The sequence below is a fragment of the Drosophila yakuba genome, chromosome 3R, assembly GCF_016746365.2.
Source record: "Drosophila yakuba strain Tai18E2 chromosome 3R, Prin_Dyak_Tai18E2_2.1, whole genome shotgun sequence".
Lineage (NCBI taxonomy): Eukaryota > Metazoa > Arthropoda > Insecta > Diptera > Drosophilidae > Drosophila > Drosophila yakuba.
Window position 1 is genome coordinate 29,964,054 of NC_052530.2, and position 17,374 is coordinate 29,981,427.

A 17,374-nucleotide genomic window follows, 5' to 3' on the forward strand; every position below is an offset into this window, starting at 1 on the left:
TGGAGTTGTTAAGCCAAAAAAAAAAAGAAAAACACTAGTGCACCGTTGCCTAATTTATTGGCCAAACCCAAAAGCGCAGCCAATTAAGACGTAACGAATTTCAATGGCCCAGACACTCGAGTTCAATCCCTGGCCTCAAAGTGCACCTCATGTGATTAGCTCATTAAGGGGCAGCTCAAGTGGAGGAACAAGTGAGCTGGTTCTTGAGAGGATGGATGGCTAGATGGGGCATTCCAAGGGTTAATTATCCTATAAATGTGTTTGGGCATATTAGACATGCCTTAATTTACTACCAGTGTAAAAGTAACGCATTAAAACCCTAATAAATTTAATGTAAACTTCATATTAGCCGAATAGTAGATACTCTTTTCTTCCTGAATCCAAAACCTATGCTCATAAAGTCGGGAAATAAGAGGGCTACTCGTGTAGCGGCTCTAAGCTGCTGCTGCCTCACCAAATGCAGGCAATGGTGCATGACGAATGTGGCAGGAAATCGAGGGAGTCCAGGGAATCGAGGGATTGGAGGGTAACTCTGGGGCTTCAGGTCCTTCATGTTTATGACTGGACATTTGCGGTGACTGCGGCTGACCATTTAGTTGCTGCGGTAAACTTTCTTGTGCTCCGGGACTCGAAATGGAGTTCACGTGGCCAACAGTAACTCAGTGAAACTATTAACTTGGCTGCCAGGGCATTTCTAGTGGCCAAAAAAAAACAAAGTTTTTTTTTTCTAGGGGCGTCGGCTCATTTTATGACTGCCCCAAGAACAGAACGTTTTTAATTTGAGAAACAAATGAAAGTTTCGCAGTTGCTGGGTTTTTATTTTATTTGGCTGTGTGTGCTTTACAACCTTTTTATGGTTCACTGTTCATTATTAGCGTCTTCTATGATCCGTACTCTCGCTTTTCTTTTCTTTCCTTTTCCTTTTGTTTTACCATTTCCTTTTTGTTTTTCTCATTTTCCCATTTTGGTTGTTAATATTTTTGGACGCCTTTATGCCTACTTTTATGTTGCCCAACAACACCACCACCACCGCCACCACCACCACCAACGCATGTCTGCCAACCCCGAACCCATCGGCCCCATCGAACCAACCACACCCAAAAGTCGCCCGGACAAGCAAACGGAGAAGGATGCACTTTCCGCCGGACGATCGCCGCCCGCCTTCACCCGTACTCCCTCGAAGCGCCAGCCGCGCCGCGTGATTGATGACTTTTTTAACAGCCACAGCCACAGCAATGGCAATGGAAATGGCCATGGCCATGGCAATGGGAATGGGAACGGAGCAAGTGGCGCAAGTGGAGCGGGAACATTAGGAGGCGGCAGCCACATGGGCAACAGGCCGCTGCCCCAGCCCGGAATGGGCACCATCTCCAAGTGAGTACCGAAGTCCAGAATGTGCCCATCATTTGTTTTCATTCCGAGCACAAAAGTTTTGATTTACCCGTCCGCCCATGTCGCCCATGTGTATTTACCCATCGCGCTCTGTAGTATTTTACCCATTTATGTGTGCGGCAGCTGCTTCCTTTGACGTACATAGTTGTCCTTTTTTCCGGCCAAGTCCTCTTTTTTTTTCTGTTGGCCGCCAAGTCCTTTTTTGCTTTTTAGTAATCATTTTTGGGAGCTGGCGCGCCGGAAGAGCTCTCATGTGGCTCGTTGGCGAGCACTCGCCTTTGATCTCTTTTTAATTTTCAAACATATATTTTTCGGTGTGGCTATTGCCATTCGGAATCGCCGGGTTCAATTTGAAAGGAATGCGAATGCAGCCGGAGCACTTCATCATTCCCCTTTTCCGCATTTTCCGCCTGCGTTCTCGTTTGCGTTTGACAGGACAAACAGGATACATAGATAGAAGCTCCTTGGCATTGTTACGGCTCAAGTGCCCTCTGGCACTGAGGCACTGTGGGTTCTGTTTCGAATTCGTGTTCAAAATCCATTTAGTTGCCATTTCGAAGGCAGTTACATTGTCTAGACGCAGCATTTATTAAATGTTTTATGGTTGTGAACATCAAATTATATGGACAAATAAAAATCATAGAACTTCTATAAACGGGCGAAATTGAGTCATGCCAGGCGATTTATAGTCAGGGAGTGTATATGCCATTGTAGAGACTCGAGACGAATCAAAAGCGATCCCAAGAAGCACTTGAATTGCACAATTACCAGCCAGCTTTTCCAGCATTTCCAGCTGTCCAGTGTAAGTGTTTGCCCACCATCCGTGCATAAATTACACGCTCAGGTGAGGCTCTAAATAAGGTAATAGAAGCCAATCGTAATCGCTGGATTCCTGGGGCCTGCATCTCATCCTGGGATGAGCAAATAGCCCGCGTCATTTATCATTTGCAAACAAAGAGAAGCCCAAACATCAGGCCAATCAGGCAGCCGATCCCCGCCACACCACACTGTCCAGATCCCAGTTTCCAGATCCCAGATGCCAGATCACAAATCACAGATCGCTGCATCCCAGGGAGCATAAATCAGCAGGCACGTTCTGCTGGGATTTTCTGGGCTCCTCAGTGGAACTGAACTGGACTGAAGCGACGACTCCTGAGAGTACAAAATGATTGCCCGCTGATTGCCAGTGCGGCAATTACTCAATTTTGCACACGCGCATTATTTGTCTGTGTCGATCTCGTGGCATGGTTACATGGTGGCATGGTGGCATCGCGGCATGGTTGGAGGAGGGAGGAGCTCACTTGCCTCCCCAGATCGAATTGGACAGCCTGGGCAGACTGGACAGCCTAAATGGCCTTCCATGCCGCGGACTTTAATCAACGTTTATGTTAAACAATTTAAATTTATGGCAAAATAATGCGAGATCCCGATGACTGATCCCCCGCCTTTAATCTCTTCCATCCCCCTCATCCCCCGCCGATGCGCAGCAACTACGACAGCCCCTATCGCTCCACCTACAGCATACCCACCAGCTTGGGCATCAGACCCTGCCACCAGCAGCAGAACAACAACTCCAGCAGCTACAACAACAACAGCGGGGGCAACCTGCAAACGCCCGACTCCCCGAGGAGCACGCGGAGTGCACCCTGGCCCAGATCCCAGCAGAGATCCCTCTTCGGCCACAATCCGTCGAGTCCGCGATCCGTAAGATCGGCGAGTACGGCCGGCGGAGGGCTGCACCACCATCACAGCCACCACAGCCACGGCCACGGCACCAGCCACCATCCGCACCACCAATCCTCGACAGCGGGGGCCACCTCCTCGTCCTCGCACCACCACCGACCGCAGCGGGCCAGCTCCTCCTCCGCCTCCCATCAGCAGCAGCGATACCGCTCCAGTTCCGTGGAGAGCCACTCCTCCAACGACTCGCGGTCCACGCGCAAGTAAGTTATCGTAATAATTAGAAGTAGTTTTAAAGATTATTTGTAAAGGAAGAGCTTAAATTTCTATAGAATTTATTATACCCGTTACTCGTAGAGTAAAAGGGTATACTAGATATGTAACAGGCAGAAGGAAGCGTTTCCGACCATATAAAGTATATATATTCTTGATCAGGATCAGTAGCCGAGTCGATCTGGCCATGTCCGTCTGTCCGTCCGTCTGTCCGTCTGTCCGTCTGTCCGTATGAACGTCGAGATCTCAGGAAGTACAAAAGCTAGAAAGTTGAGATTAAGTATACAGACTCCAGGGACATAGACGCAGCGCAAGTTTGTCGATTCAGGTTGCCACGCCCACTCTTACGCCCACAAACCGCCCAAAACTGCCACGCCCACATTTTTGAAAAATGTTTTAATATTTTTTAATTTTTGTATTGGTCTTGTAAATTTCTATCGATTTGCAAAAAAACTTTTTGCCACGCCCACTCTAACGCCCACAAACCGCCCAAAGCTGCCACGCCCACACTTTTGAAAAATGTTTTGATATTTTTTCATTTTTGTATTGGTGTTGTAAATTTCTATCTATTTGCCAAAAAACTTTTGGCCACGCCCACTCTAACGCCCACAAACCGCCCAAAGCTGCCACGCCCACACTTTTGAAAAATGTTCTGATATTTTTTCAGTTTTGTATTAGTCTTGTAAATTTCTATCTATTTGCCAAAAAACTTTTGGCCACGCCCACTCTAACGCCCACAAACCGCCAAAAACTGTCCTTCGCACTTACACTAGCTGAGTAACGGGTATCATATAGTCGGGGAACTCGACTATAGCGTTCTCTCTTGTTTTTAACTTAAAGGCCAGGCAATGGTATCATATCCAAGCCCATCAACTGTGATTATTGCATAGATTTCGACATTTACCAAGCATACTTCCAAAGGTCATCAGCTCTGAATCTTGAATGAATTTAGATAAATGCGACGCGTGCGAATTTTATCAAACTAGATGAATTAATTAATTAACTTTTAAAGGTTAAGATAGAGTCCAGTATATGTGACATTTTAAGACCCATTTTAAACCCTATCGACTTGGACATCCTTAGGCAAGCGAATAGTTTGAGTGGTTGGCCAAAAGCGAGTGTTTACTGATTAAATTTGTCCATTTATCTTATCTGCAAATATCGGAATTTCGCAAGGGAATTAGAATTTCCCAGTTTTTATGCGTATCAACTTTGGTATTTTCACCTAGTTTGACCTTCTGAATTTGCAATTACGTTTCTAATCTAAGGCACAAGCACCGTCATCGCCGCACCTCTGATAACGAAAGCGAGCTGTCCAGAGGATCAGGTCGCTCTGGAAGATCAGGACGCTCGCATCATCGCAAGCACCGCCGTTCGCACCGGCATCGAAGGGATTCAGCCGGAGGATCCGACCACGACAGCACCCGAGGACGCAGCTACTCCGGCCATCGCAGCTCCTCGATGAGGAGTGGTAGTGCTGAGCTCATCGACTCCACGTCGCAGTGGAGGGAAGTGCAACGACGCCAGGCGGAGGCAAGCTTGGGCCAGAGTTCCGTGCAGCAGGCGGCTGTCTCCAAGAGCAGCATGGTGGCCAGGAGTCTCCACAGCAACGACAGCCACTCGGACACCCATTCGCACCACAAGTCCAGGAGGCATCGCAAGAACAAGTGAGTAAACGGAAAAGGGAGTGGGTTAAATCTCAATAATTACACATTTTATTTCAATAGATCCCCATCGGAATCGCGAAGCCGCATGTGGAACAGTGAGCTGGCGAAGCACCTGCAGTTCGACCTGGTGGACACGGAGGGCATGTCGGAGCAGCAGCTGCGGGAGATTCCCTACACGGTGGTGGAGACCACCTCGAAGAGGTCCAACTCGAACCTGAAGATCCACAAGAGCAACAGCAAGAGCAGCGTGGGAGCCAAGAGCACGGGATCCGGCAACACCATCACCAATGGCAGTGGATCGGGCAATGCGGGTCAGGCCAGGAATCGCGTCGATCGCATCAGAGGGTAAGTACTCACTAATCAGTCACTAAATTGCTAATAGGTAAGAGTTAGTCTTTAAAGTGGAACGATTTTTAGTTGTCAGTCTGATTATTTATCAGCTCACGCTTAACTCATGTACGTAATTGTAGACTTTACTATCAAAGCACGCATCCACACGAGGCCAACGGAGGTCCTGGAGCCGGAGGACATGCGCCCAAGAATGGATCCATCCGGTCGGCCAGCACCATATCCTCTAGGGAGTGTGAGCGGAACAATGGTCTAGTTAGGTGAGTAGAGGAGCAGCTGGAGGAGATGTGCTTACAACTTTGGTAACTATATGTGGATTACCCAACTGCAGAATGATGAGCAGCATGAGCATGGGCGACTTCATCTCGCCCACTGGCTCCAATCTGAGTCCTTTGGAGAACTCGGCTCTGCGCGTGTCCCACGAGCACACGGACTCTGGACTGGGAGCTGATCAGGACTATGCCTACTCATCGGAAAGGTACGATCTTCTCTTACTAACCTTTATTTTTACTTGTCAAATGGTTTTGCCTTCAACTAAGCAGCTTGTACCATATAACGCCTTGTAACGCCATTCCAGGTCCAGCGACAGCACTCGCTATGGCACCAACAAGTCCTCGGGCGCCTCGAGCGGATCGCACCGGAAGTCGGGTGGCAGTGCCGGCGGGAACTACAACAACCTGATGCAGCAGACCGTGAGTAACCAGCAGCAGCAGCAGCGCTCACTGTTCGCGCAGCAGCAGCAGCGGCAGCAGAAGAGCACCTACAAATACGCCACCTCCTCGCCATCGTCCACTAACCCAGGGAGCTGCTCGGGACTGGCGCTCGTCCACAACCCGGGCTCGAGTTCCACTCCCAGCCACTCCGGCCCAAACCCCAACAGCGCTACTAACTCTAATCAACAGTCGCCGGCCAATCGCCTGCTCCACTACACGACCTTCGAGAACAACCAGTACAAGTTCAGTCTGAACAATGCGCTGGCCAGGAGCTCCAAGGGCGTGGCGAGTGGCGGAGGCAGCATTAGCAATCTGGCCGGCGGCAATATGGTAACATCTGGTGGTGGTGTCGGTGGTCCAGGTTCTCAAGGTGGTAGTGGTGGTGGTGGTGGTGCTTTCAGCCGGCAGCGCAGCTTCGTGGAGTGGCCCAGCAATCCGGCGTCGCCCTACTATTACCAGGGTCCCTCCACGCACGTGGCGCAGGTGAAGCGCCGGGATGCCAAGTCGGATATCGGGGTGCCCACCAGGCGGCTCTCCGGACAGAGTCTGACCAAAACGCAACTGCTGACGGGCGGCGGCAACTCGCAGTTGGCCAATGCCAGCTGTTATCCATTGCACTATGCGAGCAGCAATGTTTCGGGCGCGGGCTACAATCGTCCCTTGGGTCAGAGATCGGGTGGCCATGGCTCCTCCGGCGCAGGCTTTGGCCTCCAGCCAGCCAAGTCCGACCTCTTCTTGTCCTACATCCACGGCGGGGAGTACGAGAGACCCTACATTTACAACTACAAGATGCCGCAGATGCCGGCGGGAGTTGGGGCTGGAGCAGGAGCAGGAGCCGGGACAGGAGGTGGGGCAGGAGCAGTGGGCTCCCCCAAACAACAGACCACCGCTTACCACATTTCTGGGTCGCAGACCGCAGATCCGCCGCCACCCCCTCCCCCGCTGTACGGCGGCACGGCGCCCGCCAACGACGTCATGTACTATCAGTTTGACAAAGGAGCCGCCGTCGCTGCCGGACCTCCTTCCACGTCCACCTCCTCGTCCTCGTCGCCGCCCATTGTCCAGCAGCCGCGACAAACGGGCGGTCCATTAGTGTATCTGCAACATGGCCAGAATCCATCTGTGCCCGAGGTGCAGCAGTCAACTGTGAGTACGAAGTGCAAACCTGTCGCATGTCGATGTTGAATGTTGATGTTGATGTTGATGTGGATGTGCCCCTCGTCCAACTCTTCAGTTTGTGCAACTTGTCTTTCGTTTGCCACTCCATTGTGTTGCATGTTTGTGTTCCGCGCCTTAATTGAATCCGTATTTCACTGGCACTATCGCATCCCCAGCCAAGTACTTAGTCTGTATGGCATGATACTCCTCCTCCATCTCCTCCTCCATCTCCTCCTCCTCCTTTATATTTTCGGTTTGTATTTCTAAAGACCAAAGACTACTAGAGAGTCTATGGAGTAGTAGTGTGTATCCGTATTTGCACAAGTGTAATAAGTAACTGAAGCTTTTATGTTGATTATTTCGTAAGACCCATTGTGTTTGAGTGTGAGTGTGGGTGGGCTGTCCTCATTTCCGCCAAATGAGGAATCCTTATCGCTCACATACACACACACACACTCCACCCAAAGGACCTGTGTGTGCCTGGCCATATCGAAAGCCAGAAACGTAAACTTGCCGCTATCTCAGCTGCGGGTTGCTCTGAAATTTAATTAACTTAAATTTAAGGCGTGAGCCAAGCAAGTGAAGCCACTTGGGAGTGGATCCTTTTCAGCACTCGAATTTCGGTGGAATAGTTTGGCGAATCTTGGCCAGACATATGCCCATATATATTCCTAACTCAAAAGAATGCTACGCAAAACTTTGCCCAATTTCACGCATGCCTAATTAACAACTGAAATATTCCAACTAATTTCTGCTGGAGCGCAAATAAATTGCCCGAAAAATAAAAGGCCATAAAGACCCAGTAAAGACAAAGGTTTTGGTTAGCGGGGGGGGGTGGGGGGGCAATAAAAGAGAATAAATAATAAGCAACTATTTGCGCTACATTATCCAAGTTTATATAACAGGACCGACAGGACCTCTAGTCCTTCCTCCTTAGCTTCTCCCTCTCTCGCTCTGTTCTGCTGCCCGAGCAAATAATTTCAGCCAAAGTTGATGGCACGAAAGCAGAAATACTTACCATTCTAAAATAAATTCTGAAATTCTGGGCCAGCTTCCAAGCTCTCGACCGGGTCACACGCATGTGTGTATATCCTGCCACCCAGATACACACACACACACACACATGTATTCGCACATCGCATTTCCCAAAACGGCATTTCCCAAGAAACAACACGCGGGGAGTACATAGAAACATTTTCGAAATGTTTGGCATAATTTTGCTATAAAATAAATTTTGCAAAATTGTTTTTCCTAAGCTGGGAAGCAGCTTAGTGCGGAGCGGCCAAGAACGACGACTACGCCTGAAATGGCAGCCAAAGCAACGACATCAGCAAGGACATCAAATAAAACAAGCAAATCAAAAATTATGACAGCACAGCAAGGGGCAAAGGCAGCCAAAGGAATATGCCAAGCACGGGATCCTGCGGCAGGCGAACTTACACTCGCAAAAATAACGTGTGACCCCAAAAAACTGAATGCAAACTAGTTTAGTATTAAGCAGAGGTATTCTAATATACTTCTATCTGCACTTAGATAAAATTATAGCCTTATTCAACATTACAACCTCTTTGATAATCGCCCGTTTTTCTGAGTGCACTTGGATATGGGACTAGGGACACCATCTTGGCCAGGCCAAAGTGGCAGAGAGCAGAAAGCAGCCAGCGGCCAAGAGACAAACGCCAACGCTGACAACCCACCCAAAAAGGGGCGGGCGGGGAAATGGGTAGGCGTGGCCGGGTTGGTGTGCTCGCCCCAAAAAGCAGTTAAGTCAATAAATTTACTGATTTAATGTGGCAAAAGTTTCGATTGCCGTTGTCTCTGCCATTTTCAGTGTTGTTTCAAGGGCTGGCAGTTTTCGCCGTTGGCGATGAACACGAGAAACACATCGAATGATGGTTTTGTCGCTGGTAAAACGCCTGCAGTTGTTATTATATCTATTGTCCGGACTGTTTTCGTTTTAGTGGCCCCCAGGAGCCGGCCACACTTGGCCAAATCCTAACAAATGCTAGATTAACACAATTGGCAAACAATAAGGCAACAAACTTATGGGCCTTAAAGCGATTGCTTATCGATGGAAGCGTCTTTTGTTTGTGAGGAAATGGTCACAAATTGATTGAGTTGTTCAGGAAGTGGAAGGTGCATTTTAATTTAAGTAAACATTTTGTGTATTTGTTCAATTTGCTATTTAATTTTCACTCCTTTTTTTAAAGTTCATTAAAAATTAAAGATTAAATGTCAAATAATGTTATGACAGGCTTGGTCAACAATATAACATTTTAAATTTAGAAAACAATGCCCAGCGTAAACAATGAGCGCAGCAGAAATGCATTCCATCCATAAGTTTGAAAAAAATGGCAAATGAAAAAGGGCCATAAAAATAGAAATATGAAATTGCCAATTGATTTATTGGCAGAAAACATTTTTCCATGTCAAATAGTGCGGAAAATGTACAAAGTGAGTAACAAAGGGAAACTTTAAACAAACACTCCACTTTTTTATGCAGCGCACCGTGAATGATTTAATTATTCATCATGTAGGCAATTGAAAATACTAGATGGTTTGCAGGCCCAGTTTCCCCTCTAAGCGCCCTTTGTCTTTCGTCCTGCGGGCAGCATATGGCATATTTATATGCATTTTTATTCAAAATGTTTTATGCATTCGCGGAAAAAAAAAAGGGCTGCATAACTGCTGGCGGAGTGGAAAAAATAGATCGTGGCGCTTGGCGGATGGCAATTATCTGTGATGGCGACAGTTGCCAGACGAGGTGGTGACCCATCCTCGGTGACCCATCCTCGGTGACACATCCTTGGTGACCCATCCTTGGTGACCCACCCCATTCGTCCCTGACATTGGATGCGTCCTCTGTGCTCCGTTTTCCTCGGAGCCGCGTGTTAATGAACGGGGCGTTTGACACTGGGCCACATTTATGCCAGACAATTTGATGCATTAGCGTGTGTGTCTGAGTGTGTGTGTGTGTGTGTTTGTTGGCCATGGGCGTGTTTGCCCAATTAAGACACACATACACACACACACACACACACACGCACACCCATAAGCGAGGGGAGGAAAATTAATTAAATTCCTTGGCTTTGGCCGACGCTCTTCAAGTTTGTTTATGCAATCTTGTACGTGTTTCCATTAGGCTACAATTCAAAGTTCATTATTGAATGGAAGTGGGCGAGGCCTAGCAGATAAACTTCCCTCCGGCGGCAACAAATACGATTTTCAAGTTGAATGCAATTTTAATTAATAGAAAATCAAACAAACTTTGTGTACTATATATACAAAACAAACTTGTGTTCTCCGGCAAACTTGTGTAGCTGTTTGGCTACAAAAAGCATAAGCCGCCAGCACACAATGGCCGAAAGCTTAAGTGAGTAAAGGATACTCAGAAACTCGCACTCATACTCACACTCATACTCAAACTTATACTCATACTGAGACCCCTGAACCATTCGAGTGTGCTTGTGTTTGTACACCTTTCTGATTTCATTTACAAATGAATCTCACTGGCCGGCAGCCATTTCCCCCATTTCCCCTGCTTTTCCCCCATTTCCCAAGCCTTGTGCGCTTATATGTTGACTTTTGGCAAAGAACTCGCCATCATAAAGGCATCAAATGGGCTTCCAGCGAACGTGTCTTGGGCCAAATTGAATGAGCTTTTAAGTGTATTGAGCCAGAGCCAAAGACAGAGACAGAAGCAGAGACAGAGCCAAGTCGCATTCAATGCGATTAGTTACCGCACATGTCTGCCACCTGAATGGCTTAATACCTGGCTTAAATGCAAATCGAAAAGTGCTTCTTTATTTACCTATATTTTTAACTGCCAGGCTCGAGGCTTTAGCCAGCTAAGAACGCACTTAAACGTTCTGAATAGTGTTTAATCAGAAATTGTAGTGATGGAAAAAAGAAGAATTAAAGACTTTTGCTAAAGAGAGTGCCATTAAAGCTTGGTGTAACTAACCTCTGGATCCACAAGGACTCAACTCAACGAAGGAATCGCTATCCGCTGCGCAATCAACAGAGAACCGCAGGGCGTGTGCCGCATTTCGAATGGGTTAGGAACAGCAATTCCCTCGGAGTTCACCTGAAACCAGCTCCCAACTCCCAGCTCCCAGTTCCCAGCTCCCAGTTTCCAATTCCCAGTACCCAACCCAATTCCCCAGGTGCCTTTCCTGCCTTTTGCTGGCCACCTGTGCACGCGGTTTGATTCGAATGGTCAGCTGTTTGGCCGCCGGGGCTTTAGTTACCATTGCCATTACCATCGACTGTGGCATTGGCATTTGGCATTTGGCATTGTTGATTGGGGCCCTTGTTATTCGAGTATTTTGCGTATAATTAAAATTGCGCAGAGGCCGCGCTGTAAATGATAATTTCATAAACTTGGGGGCATGGGTATTTACTCGCTGCTGTTTGTAAATTAATTAAAATAGTACAGCAGCAGCATACATTGGGTTGATTTTGTCAATATTTTTGTAATTGAAATATTGTGTACCTTAGTTGAAATTGTCGATAAACAGCATGTGTTTGTGTTTTGCCTGTGCATTATGTATTATTATGATAAATTAGTAAGCCTAATATTGTGATAAACAACTATGTATACTCGTATGTAGATGTGTAAGTTGCATGCCCTTGTGTCCCTAAAACTACTGAACAATAGAGCGTGATTAGAGCCCTGCAAGAAAGCTAAACCTTGTTTGTATTTTCAACCTCAACCTTTTCAACCAACCCCGTACTACTACTACAAACCACCCAAAAACCACACCCCAAATTGGATTCGATTTGCGATACCCGAAACCAGACGCACTCCTCGCACTCCTGCAGCGAGGAGGACGAGGCCATGATTGTCCTGGAGGCCCTGCAGATGGAGGCGCAGACCACCAACGACGAGACCGAAGATACCGAAGACGATGAGGCCGCCGAGGCCGAGGACATGTTTGATGCCGATGCTCCTTTGATGTCCCCCACGGGCAGTCACAATAGCTCGAATAACAACAATAGCACCAACAACTGCATTGCGAACAACAACAGCTGCATTCGTCAATCCAATCCATCGAGCAATATTAATTTCGATAATTGCAATGCGAATGTCTACAGTGGCCAGCAGGCCAAGCAGCTAGGGCCAATTACCAGCGGCAGCCAATCGTTAAATTGTCCCACATTGAATGCAAATGCAAATGCGAATCTGAACCCGAATCTGAATCTGAATCTGAATCTGAACACGAATCCGAGTAGCCACACCACCAATAGTCACTCCAGTAGCCAAGCGAATGCGAATGCGAATCCCCCACCCAACACCACCAACAATATCACAGCAGCAACTTTGGTTGCAGGTGCAGCAGCAGCAGCAACATCAACTGCCAACCAAGTGCAACAAAATCAAAACATTTCCTCCAGCTTAGAGATAATCCTTTCGCCAATTATCCAAAGTAGTCGACGGTAAGTTTTATTTTCAGTTCGTTTTCGTTTTTGGTTTTGTTTTTCGTATTCGTTTTCGGTTGTCGTTCTTTGTTTGTTCAGTAGGTACAACCTATTTCCTGTGTTCCGTAGCTAACAAGAAGTAATACCGCTACCGATACCGACCTCTGACCTCTGACCTGCATGTTAAAACAAAGAAACAACAGAAGTGACTTCACCTTTAGATGGAAATGTATGCAGTTTTTTTGCTACCCAGCTGGTTCAGAGTTATCAGACTTATTGTGTCTATCTGCTATTGTTACGCATTGCATTGAAGTTCCAAATTTGAGATGTTGCCAAACATAATGAGTTGAAAGCCCTTTGTTCTGTTCTTGTTACCCCGGTTTTTCATCTCTCCCTTTTCCTGTCCCCGTGTTAAGCATTAAACTTTATTGAACAGCGCGGCAAATTTAAAAGATCTCAACCCCAAAAAAACCAGATACACGACATCTCCTTTAAGTGTGCGAAAACAAAAGGAAACGCAACAAAAACATTATAAATTATGTATTAATGTGCCCGTTAGGCCCACGCAACGCGGAAATGTCGGGACCTCCCAGCTGCCGATTTTCAATTGCCTTTGGGCCAAGATAACAATCGACTTGGGGGCCAGGACAATGGCAAAGCCTCTCAGGCAAACATTGAAACATTCATTTTCATTTCAATTTCACTTGCCTGCGCTCCTTGCTTTCCTTCTGGATTTACATTTGATTTGACTGCCTCCATTTCCCCACATTTTTGTGCCTCGACATTTTTCCGCCTGGCGGGGCAACGGAGAAACGCACAAATATTTATGTAAGCTAGGAAATTCGACAGCCTCTTTACAAATGAATAGGTTAATGTCATTGGGGTGGAATCTGCTGTTTTGTTTACGAGCCCAACTTGGGCCAAATTGACTTTAAACATGTCAATTTCAATTTTGGGCCCTCATTAACGGCCACCCTGAAAAGTATGCTATGGCAAACGCAGAAATATTACTCATACGCCGCATTGCACGCAGCCATTGAAGCAACAAAACGACAATTTTACAACAAATTAACTACCCAGCCAACCAAACAGCCAGCATTCATATATCCGTGTGTATGTGTGGATGTGGGATGTGAAAGCCCGGGACATTTATTTCGAGCTGGGAATTGCAAGTAAATGACCTTCAAACTCGATAAGCGAAAACAAAACAAGCGAAAGTGCTAAAAATATACATAATTTCCAGCACACGAAGACAAAAGTCCCTCGCACAGGCAAATCGCACATGAAAATATGATAGGACACAAAACACAGCCACAGTCACACATTAAAGTGAACGAGTGTGTGTAGCCGGGTAAATGATATTTCTGCCGGCTCGATGGCCCGATGCCAATGTTTCTGTGACTCCGACCCGCACATAAATACAAATTTCAACAAAACAACAGGCCACAAAACAAAAATAAACCCACAAAAAAATAAGCGATGAAAGCAAAAAGGCGCAATGTTGCCAACAACAGGAGCAGCCAGTAAAAAAGAATAAAAACAACAGAAAAAAAAACACAAAAAAACAACCAGGCTAGGCAAACATTTCATATCGTAGAAATACTTTGGAGCCAAATAAACAACATTTTGTAGAAGCACAAAAAGGCATAACAAACAGTTGAAAGGGAAAATGGCTGGCCCGAGGGGCTTAGAGGACCTCGGGTTACTCTTTATTTGATTAAGATAAATATTTGAGGTCGGCTAATATTTGGAAAGTATTTCGCTGTGAGTTGTTGGAAATCACATATGAATGGAGTGGCCTAATACAATGAATAAGATATCCTTATGTATAGAAATATTGCTTAAGTTTAACGGTTTCGGAAGCTTTAAATTACATGCGAAGGATGCTTAAGTTATTTCTCTTAAAAATGAGTAAAACTACCTTTAATATCTCCATGCAGCTTTTGACACAACCCCCACTTCGAAAGGGTATAGCCACAAAGGGTCTGCGTGTTCGACCTTGGTACAACGACAGTTCTTGTTTTAGATTAGACCCCCGGTGCTCCCAACCACTTGGCCCCTGGAATTCGGCCATTTGGAGCCCATCGCGACTTGTAGCTAGGCCACACGCCACCAGCAACAAAGGGACTTGGGGAAACTTTACGCATTTTTGTCACAGCAAGAAAATAGAAAACGAAAATGAAAGCGATGGCAATGGCGGTGGCGCAAGGAAAGTGCTGAAAATGTGGAAAGTGCCCGAGTGGCAATCGTAAATTTGACGCACATTTTTGCCGGGGGGGAGAGATAAGCTTATGAATGGCTATATAAAAACTCAGCCCATTTCCACACATAATGTGGAGAGAGTTTCTTTTTTCGTTTTCCAGGATTTCGTTTTGGTTTATGATTAAATTAAGTAATTATTTGTGGTGCGGCGCCAACTGAAATGATAAAAAGTATTCAATTTGTGGCAGTTGCGGCGATAAAACTGAATTTACTGCGGCCATAAACTGCGTGGCGGCACTTGAACTATATTTTTTGTACATTTACTTCGAATTGAAGAGCACCATAACGCATACGCACCGTAGTCGCTAGAACAAACTAACAAGCTATACTCACAACCACATACCCAAACGCACCTACACTTACACATACGCATACGCATACACTTACACTTACACTTACGAGCACTAGAGAACTTAAATGAGAAAATCGAATCAACAAGAAAACTTTTTCTAACATGTGCAAATATTTTCTCTCTTTCTTCCCAACCCCGCAAACCCTCTTTTCGCCCCACTTTTATTTACATGCCATGCAAATTCAACTACTACAAAACTACAATGAAACGGCAGAGCGCAATTGTAAGCGAAATGAGCACAGAGTTGTGAGAATTAGCTAAATTTAATTTGCAATAGCCAAAGCCCGCCGACCATGCCCCTGCAGCAGGAGTAAACTGCTCCTCGAATCCGCCGCCCACTGCATTCTGCAAACTTTGGTTGCAGCAACAGCAGCAGCAGCAGCAACTGCAGCAGCATCAGCATCAACAGCAGCAGCAGCAGCAGCAGCAATCCCAGCAGCAGCAACTCTACGAACAGCAGCAGGCTTGGCTCTAGAAAAGAATAAACACGCACAACGTGTAAGTGGAAAGTTAAATGGAAACTACATGTGCGGGTTCAACATCAACAAAGCACGAAAGCAGCAGCAACAATAAACAACATTTAAAAGCCGCTGGGGCTGAAGTTGGTCCAAAACTTTTCACCAGCACGTTGCGTTTGCAATTTAAATGCACATTATGCCGACATGTAAATAGATAATGCTGTATGTATATACCCGAGTTGGGACAGGGAAACTTCATCGAAATGCAGAAGAGCAGACCCAGTAATCTTAAGACGCGAATAATCAAAAAGCCAAAAAAGCAAATGTATCTCACAGATAAACAACAGCAATCGGGGGCCTGTGGCCTGCGGGATGAGATGAAAGCAGCCAGTAGCATAAAAGCAAAAATAAATTGTGCGTTAATGATAAGCGGCGCACATTTCAGCGGCATAAAATTTATTAAAATATGCGCACAAGCCAGACAACGCGCAAAACTTAGCCACGCCGGGCCCCCAAAAGTAGGCAGCACAAACAGACTCACGCACACACACACACTGGTACACACACACACACGAACTTGAAAAGGACTTCTGCCGGAAATCGTTGGCGATAAATATAAAATTTTATTGTTGTGCTGCGTATCTGGCGGCATCTGTATGTGTGTGTGTGTGTGTTTGCGTGCGCCTGGAAGTAAATTAAATATACGTTTTTATTAACTACTAAGAACCAATTTGATACGCATTTAAATAATGCCTCTTACACAAGAGCACACACAAGATTATGTAAAATTTAATTTTACTGCAGCGGCAGCAGCAGCAGCAGCAGCAGCAGCAGCAACAACGAGAAAAGCCAAATAAATGTAGAAGCCTAAATGTGTATGTAATTTAAATAAAATACATTCGTAGAAGGACACTCTAGTGTAGCCGCCCCAACTACTTACTTACTTACTTACTTATGCCAACAACGTCCAACAATTTCAATAATATTTACGTAAGCGAACACTTTCGACCATATACGTTAAGCCCCACTTAGCTTAGTTTAATCATTTGCAACTAATTTAAGTCTGTCCGTCCGCTGGTCGACCTTTTTGACCTCTGTGACTCGTGAATTGTGTAAATGTAAATATCCCCTCTGTTAACAAATATTACTCAACAATTTGTGTGGTCAAACTAGAGCTAACGATTAGGAACGATACGGATACGGAATGCATATGAAACATTATCGATTAAACACTTTTACAATCTACTGCATACTGCATACTGGGTGTAAACTGCAAACGAAAAAGGAAACATAAATATATACGATTAAATGTCTCTAACAAGATTTTACCATGAGTGTGTCACTTTTATATATACTATATATATACATATACATATATATGTATATCTAATATATACAATAAAATTACAAGTGAAAAATAAACTGCAAGCGACATTTTATACAAACATTCACAAGGCATTCACATTTTTATTCGTTTTCCGGGGGCAGTCATCTGCGTTATCTGGGGCTATATAAAAAATCCACCCTCGGGGGCACTTCAACTGTGAGGAAACAGTAAAAGCATGGTCCTTTGATAAGCGAGTGGACAGGATGGCCAAGACAAGGATGGCCAAGACGAGGATGGCCAAGACAAGGATGGCCAAGACAAGG

At 45.9% G+C, this 17,374-nt stretch overlaps 1 protein-coding gene across 9 annotated transcripts in view; it reads left to right on the forward strand.

Annotated features, from left to right (window-relative positions):
* Positions 1-17,171, forward strand: part of LOC6538999 (band 4.1-like protein 4A) — a 58,749-nt gene extending 41,578 nt beyond the window's left edge. For 2 of the 9 annotated variants that reach the window (XM_039375114.1, XM_015193670.2), the window contains 10 exons: positions 1,105-1,374; positions 2,880-3,335; positions 4,614-5,012; positions 5,073-5,357; positions 5,483-5,620; positions 5,692-5,838; positions 5,938-7,219; positions 12,033-12,670; positions 15,481-15,489; positions 15,544-15,720. In XM_039375114.1, the coding sequence (XP_039231048.1) occupies positions 1,105-1,374; positions 2,880-3,335; positions 4,614-5,012; positions 5,073-5,357; positions 5,483-5,620; positions 5,692-5,838; positions 5,938-7,219; positions 12,033-12,670; positions 15,481-15,489; positions 15,544-15,580 (3,661 nt within the window). In that variant the 3' untranslated portion in view covers positions 15,581-15,720. The other 7 variants (XM_039375115.1, XM_002099465.3, XM_015193671.2 and 4 more) reach the window with 7 other exon arrangements.
* The last annotated feature ends 203 nt before the right edge of the window (positions 17,172-17,374 follow it).